This window comes from Parasteatoda tepidariorum, chromosome 8, assembly GCF_982258835.1.
Source record: "Parasteatoda tepidariorum strain Cologne lab strain chromosome 8, Ptep-v5.0, whole genome shotgun sequence".
Classification (NCBI taxonomy): Eukaryota; Metazoa; Arthropoda; class Arachnida; order Araneae; family Theridiidae; genus Parasteatoda; species Parasteatoda tepidariorum.
Window position 1 is genome coordinate 61671115 of NC_141762.1, and position 16516 is coordinate 61687630.

Genomic DNA, 16516 nt, shown 5'->3' on the forward strand with positions numbered 1-16516 from the left:
AGTATCATTTTTGCACTAAGTGATGCGAAGCTGTCACGAATCATAAGTCTTTCAGTTCCTCTAATCATTTCAGCAACTGTGGCAATAGACTTATTTGCAGACTATCAAGGTTTCTTCTTGTTTGATTCTTGACATATCCGATCATACTCTTACGCTCTTCAAAAAAGTTTATACACTGTTTACAGCAATATTTCCTTGGCAGTGTTTGCCATAGACAAAAAACATGGCATAATAATATGCGTCTGCATTACAATAATTTTTTTTCAATGAAACTATCACTACTATTCTTGGTTTTTTCCTTTGTCCATCCTTCTTAGAACTACTTTACATTCATTCTTAAGTTCCCAGGTGACTGCCAAATTAGTTAAATGCAATCTATGTTTTGCATCTCCTACATCGATTTATAGCCTTAAGGGGGTGATGCTATCACTGCGACATTTCTGACTCTATCTACTTTTAATTTGGGCATTCTTTACATTTTTAAACAAGTTAAGTTAAAATATAATTTGATTTGTCATTTCAGCTAGTGAAGAGGTTGAGGAAAGATATACGAGCTCTAGTTCTTCTGGAACTGATAGTGGGTATGTAAAAATATATATACTTTCTAAAAAAATTATTCAAAATGCAATTTTGTGATATAAATATTTTCACAGAAAAGCAGTCTTATGATAAATTTATTTGGCATTCAAAACATTGTTACAAATTAAATAACTAGTCAAAAAATTTATAGAAAGTGTTATCGATTAATATATTCCAATGTAAACGCTATGTATCTCGTGTAAATTGATGCTCCGCAAAGAAATGATGCAGTACAAAATCTAGTTTTAAACAATTTTTTTGATTAAAAATGCAGATCAATTCAAAAATATAAATAATTATTTTTCAGAAATTTTAATGTTTAAAATTATTCAAAACATAACACTCAGAAATGATTCCATGAGATATTTGAACGGATGTTGCTTAATTTTGCATCACTGATTTCAAATCTGATATCGGTTTCTCTCTACAATCAAGAGTTTTTATGTAATTCAAAAATAAATTCAGAATTTTTTAATCACCGAAGTGATTACTAAGTGCTTCTTCCACTTCTCTGCCACGTAGGAAGAGAATGATGATATATTTCAGTTGAAGATGCCATACTTTACTATCACATGTTTGTCTAAAATGCTATTTTTGAAGGTACAGACAAGTGTGAATGTAAGTGTATAAACCTATAAGTTCTCACGGATTTTCACGGATTTGTCTATCAAAGGACTATAAGAACATATTATCGACCTTATGTGGCACCGTTCCTTGTGTTTGAGAGTCCGGATTGCTTGGCCTTAATATTCTGTTCAGGGGTTGCTGTTACCATGGAGTGTGATCATAAATTTTGGAAGACCTGAATCGCGACATTCATTACCTAGACTTGCACTGTACATTCAGACAAAAAATAAAATAAAAATATCATTTTGAAAAAGTAATACAGTGATTTTCCGGTCAAAACCGTTTTCAGATTGGAAATTACTATTCCCGAATTAGGCAAGATTAGCGCTTGTATAAATTCAAAAAAAAAAAATTTTCCTGAAGCAGTTCAATTTACACTTCGAATTTAAAATAACTCTGTGAAATTTAAATATCTAACATAGAATATTAGAAGGAAAGAAATTTCAGTTTATGTTATAAGCTTAATGACGTTTAAATTATAGCAGATGAAATATACTTCACATTTTTTAAATAAAATAATGTAAAAACGAAAGAAATCTTAGTCTATATTATACATTTTAAAGCCCTTAAATGATAGCGGAAGAAACACATTTTACATTATTCCGACGAAAGTGAAGTTAAAACGAAAGCAATCTTAGCGTTTATCAATCTTAGTGTTACTTTAACAATCTTAGTGTTACTTTAAAATCTTCAAAAATTATCGAATGAAATATACTTTAAACTATTTTGAAAATGAGTTATTATATTAAACTGAATAAAACACTAAAGTTTTTCTGCATTTATAATTATAGTGAAGGAGCAGACAATTTTGATGATGAAAAAGGATCAGGATCTATTGGTTATCATCCATTTATGGACGAACCTTTTACATCAGAGGGTTCCAAAAAGCCTAATCTTGATCCTAATAGGTAATTTTATTTAATATCCTTTTTGTATTCAGTTCGTAATATATATTTGAAAAAGAAAATGACTAGCAATAATATTTGAAAAGACCAGCCAACAGAACAAGTTATACAGAATTGACAGTGTTATCTAACCCATCAAAAGTTTGAAACAACAACTCAAGACTATAAACCAAATTGCGAAATGGAAGGTTTGAAACCGGTTTACAAAATCGGTTCGAGAAACCTATTGCCAAGTGCGGCACTAAAAGATGCATTGGTGATTTTCATCTAACATCTAAACTTTGAATTGCTCTCCTGGTCACCCTATCGGGACCATATTTCTCAAATTTCGGCTGCTCCCTATATTTTAGGAGAGGAAATTTGAATCCATCGAATAAACGATATGTTTATTTTGAGAAAATACATTTTTGTGTCTGATTTTGCAACTTAAAATATAGTCTGCACTAATTAGCATGTTTGAGGTCACCCTCTCGAACCATTAAGAATGATTTTGTTCTGTGGATGAAAAGTTATTCAAGGTGTTTCGTTTCTATATCCCCCCCCCCTCTCTCTCTCTTTCTCACTCTATTTATTTTTATTGTTTTTTTTTTTTTTTTGAGTTTTAAACCAACTGAACTATTTATTAAGAGAAAAATTATTAATTTAAATTAAAAAGAAAAAATTCGTTATTAAAAATTTACATTTTAAAACATTTGAATGAATGCAAAAAAAAAAGCATTTAACAATAATTTGAATATGAGTTTCAAGAAAAACCTGATGTGACAAAAAAATTTGCTGATGTTTTTCTCCTATAATTTTAGTGATGATTCGTCTGACTCAGATAATGAAACTGACGCAGAAAGCCGCACTTATGAGGCATTTGTGAATGAACAGAATCAAATAAATGGTTCTGAGGATTGTGATTCTGCTATGATTAGGTAATTTTTGATATTTTTGGCTTTTATTCTTATCGTAATATTTAATTAAATAGTTTCATAAGTATTTATATAATTTTCTGAGTAGAATATAAGTTACAAGAAAAGCCTGATGGCAAAAAAATTTTTTTGATGTTTTTCTCTTATACTTTTAGTGAGGAATTGTCTGCGTCAGATGAGGAAACTGAAACAGCAGACAACACTTATGAGATAGTTGTGGATGAACAGAATCAAATAAATGGTTCTGAAGAAAGTGATTCTGCTATAACTAGGTAACTTTTTTATATTTTTGGCTCTTATTCTTATCGTAATATTCAATTAAGCAATATTATAAGTATTTATATAATTTTCTAAGTAGAATATAAGTTACAAGAAAAACCTGATGAGAAAAAAAATATGTTGTTGTTTTTCTCTTATAATTTTAGTGAGGAATTGTCTGACTCAGATGAGGAAACTGAAGCAGCAGAAAACACTTATGAGGTAGTCGTGGAGGAACAGAATCAAATAAATGGTTCTGAGGAAAGTGATTCTGCTATGACTAGGTAACTTTTTTATATTTTTGGCACTTATTCTTATCGTAATATTTAATTAAATAGTTTTATAAGTATTTATATAATTTTCTGAGTTTTTCATTTATCTGATTGTTTTATTTGTGAACATTATATGAATACATATGAATCAACTCAGTATGAATTTAAAATAATTTTCACAAAGCAAAAACGTACATGAATGATTTTAATTGATTTATTTTTTACGAAAAAAAAACAGAATTCGTATTATATTTACTATTATTACTATTACTTATTATGGTTTGGCTACATATAATAGTACTGTTTTCTTAAACAAATCCCCACTTTTCACTAAGTTCGCATTTTTGAAGTGAATAGATAAGAATAGGATTCAACAAAAACAAATTTTTGCGATGTCTTAAAAAAATTACTTTTAAGTATGTAGATAAGAGCGTATAAATGTTTAACGTATTTCCATAGCTTGCCATAAGACAAAATTCTTCAATTTCAATTCCTTAGTTTTACGGCAGGAAAACGGACATGAGTGATTTTAATTGGATTATTACTTATGAAAACAAAAATGTATTCAATAAATTTACTATTATTGTTATATATTATAGTTTAAATATAGCTTGTATTACTGTTTAAAAATGTCATTTTCTCTTAATTCAAATTTCTAAGTTTGATAGATAAAAATTTTATTCAACAAAAAATAAGTTTTTGTGAAGTTTTTTTAAAAAAATATTAAAACTTTCTTTTAATTCTAGAGTATACCGATGTTTCACGAATTTTAGTAGCTTGTTTTACAGCGAAGTTTTTTTTAAATAAAATGCAATGCTAAAGCTCAATATTAAAAAATTTAAAAAAGAATAATCTTTCTTTTTAATTAAGATGATAAAACATTTGAATAAATGCTAGCGAAATCCACTTTAACTTTTTTTAAATATAATTTGCAACAAAATCTTGATTAAAAAAAGGACACTTTTTGTTTTTTCTCTATAATTTCCGTGATATAATGTCTGACACGGAGGTTGAAATTAAAACAGAACATGAAACTACTCAGGCATTTGTGGATTGTCAAAATCAAACAAATGGTTCGAATGATTCTTATCCTACTGTGAGGAGGTTGTTTTTAAAAATATTTAACTTATTATTTTCAAATTTTTATTTAAACAATATTCAATATTAATTTTAACAGTATTCAATATAATATTCATTTGATTACCTTCGATTAGTCTAGATTTTACGAAAACGCAAAAAACAACACGACAATTTGAATTAAAAGAATCAACGAAAGACAAGAATCAACGAAAATAAAAATGTGTATTAAATATTTCAATTGGTTTTATTTCATACAAAGAGTATCTTATTAAATTCATTATTATGATTTACACACACGTTGTAGATTTAAAATACCGCTTTCTATTTAATTCTCAGCTTTAAATTCTTTCTATTTATTCATGGAATATAACGAAAAATAGTTTGGAATAAAAACAACAAGTTTTTATAAAATTCAAAAAACTGTTTTTAAGAAAAAAGATAGAACTCTTACTTCATTATTTTAAAAATTATTATTTGAAAAATAGTTTTTAAATCGCTTAATACTTTAAAAATTATTGATATTAAAATTTAAAAGAATAAAAATTGTGTCACAACAGAAATTGAAAATCATCATAAGAAATCGGATTAATTATTAATTTTTAGTAAAACAATAAAAAAAAATATTGAACTTAACAGCGTTAACATAAACTTACATTAGACATGAATTTACCATCATATATTTTGAATACGAGTTACAAAATCAAAATGATGAAAAAACTTTGCTATCTTTAGATATTTATACATAAAGATAATTTTCTTTACACACTTTTAGCTCTGAAACTCATGATGTGGTTAATGAAATAAAGCAGGTTGAGGCAACTTTAGAGGAACCAAAGGAAATAACAGGTGCAATTAATATCGGCACTACTATAAAGAGGTAATTTAAACTAATATTATAGCATTATTTCAATCATAATTACAAATTTTATGTGTGTATATTGAATAATTAATATCATTAATTATAACAAAATTTTTGAATTACTGTAAATTAACTTATTTTTTCTTATAAATAAATAGAATTTTCTATATGTTTTGATAATTCTTATCATGCATGCAGTTTTTCACTCTGAAATGAATTCAAACCTATTCTGCTTCTTTTTCATTGAGTTGCAAACTCAAACTAATCAACACTGTCAGGACTTTGGTAGTTACAGATCAAAAACATATATGATAGGTTTAAATTTACTTTATATTTTAAAAAATAGATATTTTGATGAATTTATTAATGTACAAAGTCAAAGCATACATTTCTTTTTCTCACTTTTTTCTTTTACTTTTTAAAAAGTTTTAATATATGAGTAAGCAAAAGGTATATGCTCCCAAATAAAGATATTGAGATTTCATTACTTATCGGCATAAAAAAAAGAAATAGTATCCAATTTTGAATAACTAATTTCACTTGACATAATTCGGAAAGTATTTCAATGATACTTTAAACAGGAGTAACAGCAATAAACTAATGAAAAAACACCATTGTACGCTATTACGTTTGAATGAAGAAAATGTTTGAAAAAACGGTTTCGAGAGCTGAAAATGTTTACATAGTGTAAATTTGACTGATTTTCCTTAAACAAAATTAGAAAACTTTAATAAAATAAGTAGGAAAATTGTACAATTTATATTTATTAATTTCTGAAAGCACTTTACACAAGGGCTGACAAAATAGAACAATCAAGACTAACCCAAGAAAATTTATATTTTTTCCCTTTAATTTCAGCGATGATGGTTGCCCTCATACCTATATTATTGATGGGAGAGAAAAGAAGCTTTTAGCTAAGTCTTCCAAAGTGAAGAAAAACTTGGCGAGAGAAGAAAGCTTTGAAGAGCGCTTGGCGCGAAAGAAAAAGAAGGGCTTTCGCTCCTTCATAAGACAGCTATTTACTGGCTGTTATAAGCGAATGTGAATTATATGACTATGACTATCCTAGATGGAGTCATCACCAGACCAAGACAATAAATGCACGACTTTAACAGCTTTGACAACTTTAACAGACTTAACTATGGCTTTGCTGAGTTATTAAGAACTTAGCTATTTCATAATGAACTTTATGGAGTCATCATGAAATTTATTGAGTCATAATGAACTTTTCTTAGTCATTATGAACTTTGATGAGTTACCAAAAACCCTTTTTAAGTCATTATGAACTTTTCCGAGTCATTTTGAACTTTGATGAGTTGATAAGCTTGATTAAGTCATTATGAACTTTTATAAGTCATTATGAACTTTGATGCGTCTCCAAAAATCCTTTTTAAGTCATTATGAACTTTCCTGAGTCATTATGAACTTTGATGAGTAACTACAAACCTTATAAAGTCATTATGAACTTTTCCGAGTCATTTTGAACTTTGACGAGTAGTTATAAACCTGATTAAGTCATTATGAACTTTTCTAAGTCATTATGAACTTTTTTGACTCATGATAAACTTTACTGAGTCGATATGAACGTTGCTATTATAAACACTGTGTTGTTATTATGTACCAAAATTTGATTTATATTATTGTTTGACCTTTAATAAAATATTGTGTTGTCAAAAAAAAAGACAAAAAAAAATTAAAATGGTTTGACTTATTTGAAATTAGATTAAGAACACATATCTTTAACAACATAGTCTAATACGCAGAAAAATCTTATATTCTTATATTCTATATTACATACCCTCAAACACTTCAACTTTAGATTACGTCTTACTTAATTTTTTTAAGATATTAAGTATTTTAATTAACAGTTGAAATACCATAATTCGTTTTCGTTACCGAATCATAATCCGTATTTTTAGATTCTTTATCAAAAGTGAAGAAAGAAAAGTACACACGTTGAGGGTAGCAAATTAATATTTAAGTGAGAAAAAAAACTGTAAAAATCTGACAAATCACAGAGTAGGAAAATGAATGTGATAAACCATTGAACAGGTTTGATATTGAGAGGAAACTAAGATGGAGACAAATAATTGTTTGAAATGCCTTCAATTTTCAACCTCCAATAAATTAGCTTTGGTGTTTTTTACACCCATGTTTCTTTACTCTGATTTATCAGATATCGACAGTAGTTTAGTATTTACCTCACTAAAATATTAATCTGCCACCTTTATGTGTATACTTTTTTTAATTTTTACTTCTGATTAAGATTCTGGAAATACATATAGAGAGTGAAGACGACGAAACACTATACTGTACAATCATAGATAGAAACTTACACTGTTTCGTGTGCATTTTTTTAGTTGTAGCAATTACTGTTATTTCAAGGAAAGTTTTTGGTTTAGTAAAATGAATTGGGAATCATCGGTATCAAAACTGCACAGGAACCCACGCCTGGAAATGTTGTCAAACGCTGAGAAAGAGTACTTCCCCTATAACTATAACTTGTAAAAAATACACTTTCTCTATAACTTGTTCAGAAGCTGACAAACTATCCATAATGAAGAAGAGCTCCCTTATGTTTATGACGTTATTTCTGGACATTGGTTTTTACGCGATTTTAATCCTGATGATGCGCCCTAACTACCCTAGAAGTTTGTTGCATCATTAATACTACCTTCTGTTATACTTAACGTTTTTAAACTTGTATATTTCGACCGAAAGTAGATTAAAAACGTCAGTTTTTTTTAAAAAAAAAAGCTGCGAAAATAAGTTTAATTATTAGTTTTGTTTTCCTCCACAATTTTTCTTGAAAGTGAAATTTTAAGTTTTCTGTGACTTTTATAAATTTAATGGTCCCTACATCGAGTTCCCAGCTATTTATTTGCGATAGACGGCATGTTAATCAATGCTTATCTCATGCCTTCATTGGAAATAATTTATGCTGTATATGTATTTATTACAGCACTTTTATATAAATAATTGCGGCTCAATGCTACACAATTTTTACAGCATTGTCCATCCGTATTCTAATGGCTCATCAGCGTATTTTGATAATTGTCTTATTCATCAATCTTGGATGTTAAATTCTCGTTGTTTTTGTTCTTAAAAAATTTTTTATCACATAATGTCACTCAACAGTACTACTAAAAAGTAAAGGAACTGTTTTAGAAGATTAGTAAAAAAATTTTAAATTCTAAAAAAATTCATAGATATTTCCTAAAAATCAAAATACAATAAAATGATGCATTGAATAATTTGGAGTAAGTAATTTTAGATTTGCATTTGTCTCCTTTTAGAGTTTTTAAAATATTCTTTAATTTTTGTTTTAACTGAGAAAACCCGATTCGGATGATGCTGTTAAAATCTAAGATAAATTACGCTAAAACTTATTCTAAGATGTTCATCAATACACTAAACGAACTACGAAACTAACTTTCTAAAACTGCACATAAAGGAATCGCATTTTTATAATTCTATGAGAAAAATTCGATTAAATTTTACCCAATGAAAATGCTTCAGCAATTTTTATTTACATTGCGAAAAATTTTGGATCAAATAACGGTAAAAGGTACTAGCAGCCTAAGTGTAGTAACCCTAAAATTCTTTTTTATCTCATTATTTATAGTATTTTTACACTTAGATACTGCAACATTTACGACATATCAACTGTTTCACTCAGTTAAATTTTGCGTTAAAAACGGATAATACTGTGAAAAGCACTAGCACCTTGTGTGCCGGTACTTTTGCAACAATGTATACTTTTAATATGTTTAAAAAGCAAAAACAGAAAAATATTTTGTATTTTTTCTACCCTACACTGCTATCATGGATATATATAATCTCAGTACATTCAGCAAAATAAAATTAATATTCAATATCATAATACTTAAGCTCTAAATGCTTTTTCATAATTTTCTTTCATTTTGATTATTTTTACATAATTTAACAAAACCTACACATTATATTTATCATGCTATAGAACTATTATCATAATGAAGTTTTCTCCAATATCAAATAATGCACATAACATACAACATATAAATATGAAATCAGTATGGTAAATGTATACTAAAGATTTATATATGTTCTCCCCAGGGAACAATTTATGGAGTATCCATTTTATGCGAGAATTATACTTTCTTACTTATTGGAGATCAGAAGAATAACCCCTTTCAGTCATGGTTCATTATCTCCTTTTTATTTTTTGCCCCTCGTGCTCGTTAATCAGGACAACTGGTTTGGAAAAGGCGTAACAAATCTAACAGCCTGTTACAATCCTTTTGATGTGAGGGAATAAAGGATAAGGGAAAATAGAAAGGATCTAGTTACTGGAATATTTATCGTTTGCCACATCAAGTGGTACTTTTTTCCTCGTAAAATAAGATTCCTCGTCCAGACACCGAAACAGATAAGCTTCTCATTTAAAAATATTAAGGCTGTTTTCTCTTATTTTTTAAAGTTTAGGACTATAATAGGACTTCTTAAAATAGAGTACCACGATAAGAAAGTAAAGTCGTAAAATAAGACTTTTCGTCTAGACGCAGGAACTAAAATGCGTTTTATCTTTTTTTAAATATTAAAGCTTTTTCTTAATTTTAAAATATACAACTGCATAATAGGACTTTTCAAAATGTAGAACTTATATATTTAAATAGAGGAAGTCAATATTTCATTATAAGGAGCACGTCAATTTGCGCATCTCTGGACAGAAAATCTTATTTTACGTTTTGACTTTCATCACTATTTACGCTGGTGTTTCGTACTTCTTACATAAACATGGGACATTTTTAAATTAAAGTATGTCTATACAAAGATGTTAAAAACGTAGAATGATAATTTTTTATACACGCAGGAACTGTTCCTGTATGTAGATAAATAGTATTATTCTAGGGTAAACTAACCAGTGAAGGAACACTTAAGCTTCGATTGCTTTTTAAAAAATCATATTAATTTCAAAATTCGTAATTTTAGTTAAATGACAGTGTCAACATATTGGTTACTAATTGCAAATTATGTAAAAAAATTGTAGAGAACTTACATAATATTGTTTTAAAGTTTTATAGGTTCAAATAACAAGTAGTAAGAAGACCAAGTGAAGGAACAACTCTTACCAGTGAATGAACACCCAGTAAAGGAACACTTAATTTTGGTTATTTTTTAATACTCTTTATAAATTTATACGCCATACAAATATTTAAAAACAAGCCTATAAATACTTGGAAAATGTTAACTTTTTTTTTGTAATCATGAATTGAAAATTAAAGTGTCAACAAAAGTGTTCATTCACTAGGAAATCTATGCCCAGTGAAGGAACATGCCTGTTCCCTCACTGATTAGAAGTTGTTTTTCGTATTTTTAACATACTTTTGATGCGGAACGTCACTAAAAGTACAAGAAAATTAAAGTTTATCTTTTATTTTCATTAACTTAGAAAAAAAACAGTAAAGGAACACTTGTTCCTTCACTGGTTTTTCATCGTTTGGTGATCCAGTGAATAAACAGCCTCTTATCTCAGTACTTTATTATGCTATGATGCTTAAAAAAAATAAAACGTAAGTTCAATAACTATATTTTGAATTCTCTTTTTCACAGTGAGAAAAATAAAACTATTACATGCAATTAATTCCATTTCAAACATGTAAACACAAACACTCACCTTATAATTTTTTCAAAGAAACAAGGTGTTGCAGAGATTTTAACAAATTCAAAATTTTTTCAGAGAAGTCTATTTGACCAGGTAATCCAAAACATTGCTAGATGACTTCCTATTGTTCGGCAGTAAGCTATTGTTACCAATCAATCTAAAGAAAAATTTTCAAATTCTTATTCTTGATCAATATAGATGAAATGTTCCTTCACTGGGTAGTGTTTCTTCACTGGTTGGTTTACCCTACTACGGTTCAGTTTCGGTAGACGGTTAGTAGACGGTTCAGTTTAGCGATCCATTGATGTTGGTCAGTAGCAATCATATATTTTCCAGGAAGTGTTGTATTTTGAACAATGTCTTAACAAGGGAGTGATATATTGAACCATTCCACAATATGAGCATGATAGCATGATGTTGTATTACCAAAATGTTTTTGTTGACATGCACTGAATACCCGAATACTCAGTGGCCAGTTAGTAATTGATTGAGGTTGAAGTCGGACTTCAGATAGCTTAATGTTGGATCTTTGGAAAATGTGCATGTCTGCCTACCCCTTTCTGATATCTTCCAGTCTTCCTTCCGTTGTTTGATTGTACTTTATTTGATTTTTTGCTTGATTGAGATTTCTTCTATATATGTGCTTTCATCCACCCAGCAGAGCTCAGTTGCGTGTTTGGCCACCTGATCCGCCTCGTTGCTGCCAGTAAATCCCATGTGTGCTGTAACCCAGTTAATCTCATGTAGAACAAAATATAAGCAAAACGTTAGGGCTAAGGACGACTGCTAATCTGAGGAAAGTTTAAAAAATGTTTGCGATGAAGTAACCATGGAGCGTCATAATATATTATCCCTCTTACGTTCTAGGTTAAAATACAAGTTTGACATTAAAGATTTGAAAGCGTTTTTGAAATCTGTATCAACGAATTATATAAATATTATACTTTGTATTAAACGAATTTAGATGGATTATTTTTGTCTTAAATATAAATTAGTAAACATTTTTTAGTTTACCCATTACTCTAAATTCTAACTAATTAAAAAATTCTAACTAAGTTTTTTGCATTTTATAATATAATACAAACGTAATTCCGATAATCTACAGGTTTTTTAGTAACAATTCTACTTGTTTTTTCAAAATAAATTGAAAAATACCAAAGCATATTTTTACTTCTAATTAGAACGTCAAAAAATCTATATGTGAGAGACACCGGTGTCCCATCTGCATCAAAGGATTAATAGGCAAGAGTGAATAATAATTTCAAGATAAATTTTATACTGAAAGAACTATCTCAAAATTGTTTAATCTAAACGGACACTACTTTAAAATAAGAATTTCAAAAGGTAAGTATATCCTCTTTTTAAAACATCAAACCAAACTGAAGCTATTATGGAATTTCTCTTAACTTAGCCGTATTTGTCTTCCAGTTTTATGAAAAAGATATTTATTTACTTTCATAAGCTCTATTACTATGGCGTGTTTTTACTTTTTAAACTTGTACATAGAATTGAGTCTTTCATTTAAAGAAGATCTGTCATGGTAAAATGCAAGGAAGGTTCAAAGCTTTTTCAATTTGAAATCGGTACTACTTCGCTAGCAATGCAAAGATAAAATGTCCAACCAAGTGTCTACAGAAATTTTCTTTTTAATAATTTATTATAAATTATCAAAAATATTACAATTTTTAATTTGAATGTGTCTCATAATTGTAATCATCCTTCGGACATAAATTAATATTAACTGTACACTGAAAAAATAAATCTGTTATTTTAACCAAATGCTGTTATTTTAGCAAAAAACTAAGTCACGTAAAAATAAACTTTTTGCATTTTAATAAGAAAATTAAAAAAAGTCTGTAAAAAGACTATCTCAGCAGAGTGGTCGGTGCAAGTCGAGAGCAGAATGTAATTGACCAAGCACGTCCGGGATTGACCCTGGGTCAGCTCATTGGAAGGCGAGTGATGGAAGCCCACGGCAGCTCCAGTGATGGGTTATGAAAAAAAAATCTTAATTTGTCTTCAACTTAAAAGTCTTATTGAAATAGTATTAAAGTGTAAAAACGCTTATAACTGAACAGGTCCACAATAATAATATGTGTAGCAATTTAACTTACCAGAAAATTACATTTAAAGACAGATAATAATCAGACAGAGTATCAATTCGACAATGAAGTCGAATCACAATTTTCAAAATCACAAAATAATTTTTGAAAAGTAGAAGTTAGCATAGTAAATAATCGTAAAATGATATAGAAAAAATTCTTTTATGGTAAGCAAAGTTGCATGTTAAAAACAAGAATTTGAATTGACAGTTTTAATCAGTTTCTGATTAGGCTTAAAAACAGAGAAAAGCTGTTTCGTTAAGAACAGCTAAAAAGTCAATTATACTAAGAAAGTATGTAAAAAAGCAGCAGCATGTGGTCAGTTTTTTTTTCTTGTTAACGCATATGTTTTTTTAGGGAGAATTTACAGTTGTTTTTTTTTTTGTTGTATAAGAAGTTGATTTCATTTATCGCTTCTCTCTTTATTTGAAACACACATATTTACATTTTACAAATCAAAAGATTAAATTTAAAAACTAAAATAAATATTAAAAAGTCAATTGGTTTGAGTAATGAATTTCGATATTACACTGAGTTTTGCAGGTAATTTTAACATAAAAATGTATTTGCTGAAATGGAATTCGAACTAGTAATAGTTTAGAATGAATGTTCCTTAACTAACTTAAACACGATTCCTTCAACTACATTTGTTGTGAAACATTCGGGAAAATTCCTGCGACTCCTTGAAAATTATTACGCTTGCATTTAAATTTCCAACTATCTATATCACTGCAACCAAAGACAAATATACAAACTTTCATTTACCTGTATTTTATTAGCATGAAAAAATATTCAGCGTGATTAAAATATCCGATTGAGAGAAAATTGTTTTTTTCTAAGGAAAAAAAACTTTCTTTATCTATATTTGAATTTTAATTCATTCATTTTACAAACCCCTTAGAAATGTTCACTCGGATTTTTAAAAATTAAGTTATAGTTTTTTAATCGTATGTTGACAGACCAAAAACCGAAACTAAGAAATTGAAACAAAAATTTTTTCTGTTTTACTTTGAGCATTTTAAGCTTTTATATAATATATAATATATTATAATGAGTTTTTAGTAAGTTTTATTATAATTATATTTTTATGACAAATGAAATTCGCCTTCAAAAATTATTTTTAAACTTTCTAATTTTTTCGTTGTCAGAAATTTATTGCATTTAAATATATTTTTTGAAGAACATTTATTTTGAGAAAATCTCCTAACGATAACACGCAATACAAATTTAGTTTATAATAAAATTCTTTGAAACTTTGTATATAGATTTTGCATAATGTTAGCGATGTTTTAGATTAAAAACTAAGATCTATTTGTGAAATTTTACATTTTTATCAAACTTTAAATAAGAATATTTCGAATTTCTGTTTGAAAATCCACCATTACATAACATATATAGTTTTATTTCATTTTCTTTTGAATTTGTTTAAATTTCAGTTCAAAACACTGATAATGACATTATTGTAGAAAATTTTTCTTTCGAAATTTATGCATTTTATTTTTTTTTAAATCATCTCTTCACTTCTTATTTCACAGACGAGAAGGAATAATGTTTTCAAAATAAATTTTATACACTAAGAAATCCCGGGAGATGGTTTTATCTAAGTGGACACTGCTTTAAAAAAAAGAATTCCAAATAGGTAAGTATGTTCTCTTTCTGAAACATCAACCCAATCTGAAGCAATCATCTGAGTCACATTTGTCTTCCTGTTCTAAATAAAAGATGTGTATATATTTTCAGGAATTGTATTACTATGAGGTGCTTTATTATTTCTTAAATTCGGATATTGAAGTCTTTTGCTTAAAAGAAAATTTAGATTGTGGTAAATGTAGAGCTTTTTCAATTCAAGCACTTTCAGCTTTTTCCATTTGAAATTCTTGTTAGCATTGAAGAAATAAATAAAAAATAGCGTATCCCTGTTTAATACATATTTTGTTTAATGAAAGCATAATTCATTCAAACAAAATAATTCCCTTAAAGATTCATGGCAGAATTAAGAAGTTGGTGGAAGATTTGCTAAGTGATATTTAAAACACATATTGTTTTAACAATTTGATTGTTGTTGTTGTTGATCATTTACGTCGCACTAGAGCTGCACAATGGGCTATTGGCGACGGTCTGGGAAACATCCCTGAGGATGATCCGACGACATGCCATCACAATTTTGATCCTCTGCAGAGGGGAGGGCACCCCCGCTTCGGTAGCCCGACAACCTGCACGCGAAGTCGAGCACTTTACGGGAGAACAGTTTAACGAGGGCCAATACCGCACACCCTCGTTTCCTAAGCAGGCTGATACAAGTGGTCACCCACCGACACACTGACCGCAGCCAGTGATGCTTGACTTCGGTGATCTGCTGGGAACCGTGTCTTAACGATCAGTCCACTGCGGAACTTAACAATTTGATATGCTCTTAGTAAATAGCATTGATCTATCCTATTAATTCAAAGAGTCTATAAGTTTTAAAAAGAATCCGTTCAAGGGTGCACAAAATTTTGAAAATCACGCTTTCAAAAAAATAAATTCTAAAAAGTAAAGAAAACTTATATCCGACTCTTAATATTGAAATTTTTATCAATAAAACAGCTTTCAAAAATACTTTGACATTTATATTAACAATTTTGCGTTTGAAGCAATTTGAACTAACGTTCAATTTTTAATAATATTTTTATTGTATTTTTCTTTCTTTATGCTCCTTGCGTCTTAATTTTTGTATTATTGTTAGACGTTTAGTTTCGAATTTTTTAAGTAAAGCTTTTCATACAAAGATAACTTACGTTTAAAATGTTCGACTATCGGAAGTACTTTTAAAAAAACAAAATTGTTTTTTGTCTTTTTGGATTTAATGAAAAAACTTTTTTATATGGTTTGAAATTGTTTTGTAACTTTAATTGTTCTTAATTTAATGCAAATTTAGTGGCAAATATTATTTCTCATTCATTTCATTTCTTTTGTTACAACAATCACACACAACTTGAAGTTTCTTTTGAGTTTACTTAATATTAAATCTTAGCTATTTCAAATCTTTTCTCCTATTTGTAAGTTTAAATAGGGTCAAGTTTTTTTGAAAAGGCGAATCTTTAATACTCAAGTTTTAGCATATTCAAATGAAGAAAAAATTTAATAATTTAGGAAGCAGAATAAAAACCATCATAATGAAAACATTTTCAGTTGATTTGCATTCAAAGTAAGGTTCAATATTTGTCGATGCTGAGAAGACTCCCTGTGGAGCAAATAAAAAAGCGTGATATCTTACACGTGAAAAATAGAATGATT

The 16516-nt window shown here is 28.4% G+C and overlaps 1 protein-coding gene across 1 annotated transcript; it reads left to right on the forward strand.

The window, feature by feature from the left end:
• Positions 1 to 472: 472 nt before the first annotated feature.
• Positions 473 to 7149, forward strand: LOC107436344 (uncharacterized). The gene is made up of 7 exons (XM_043050403.3): positions 473 to 581; positions 1998 to 2114; positions 2912 to 3028; positions 3181 to 3297; positions 3451 to 3567; positions 5408 to 5512; positions 6353 to 7149. The coding sequence occupies exons 2-7, from the start codon at positions 2059 to 2061 to the stop codon at positions 6537 to 6539; spliced, it is 699 nt and encodes a 232-aa protein (XP_042906337.3). The 5' UTR covers positions 473 to 581; positions 1998 to 2058; the 3' UTR covers positions 6540 to 7149.
• Positions 7150 to 16516: the final 9367 nt, after the last annotated feature.

What these genes read in the sequence shown, in the direction of transcription:
- LOC107436344 (XM_043050403.3), top strand. Translation starts at nt 2,059, where the DNA reads ATGGACGAACCTTTTACATCAGAGGGTTCCAAAAAGCCTAATCTTGAT. An exon ending in AGTGATTCTGCTATAACTAG is followed by an intron (nt 3,298 to 3,450) that starts GTAACTTTTTTA and finishes TTATAATTTTAG; the next exon opens with TGAGGAATTGTCTGACTCAG. An exon ending in ATCGGCACTACTATAAAGAG is followed by an intron (nt 5,513 to 6,352) that starts GTAATTTAAACT and finishes CTTTAATTTCAG; the next exon opens with CGATGATGGTTGCCCTCATA.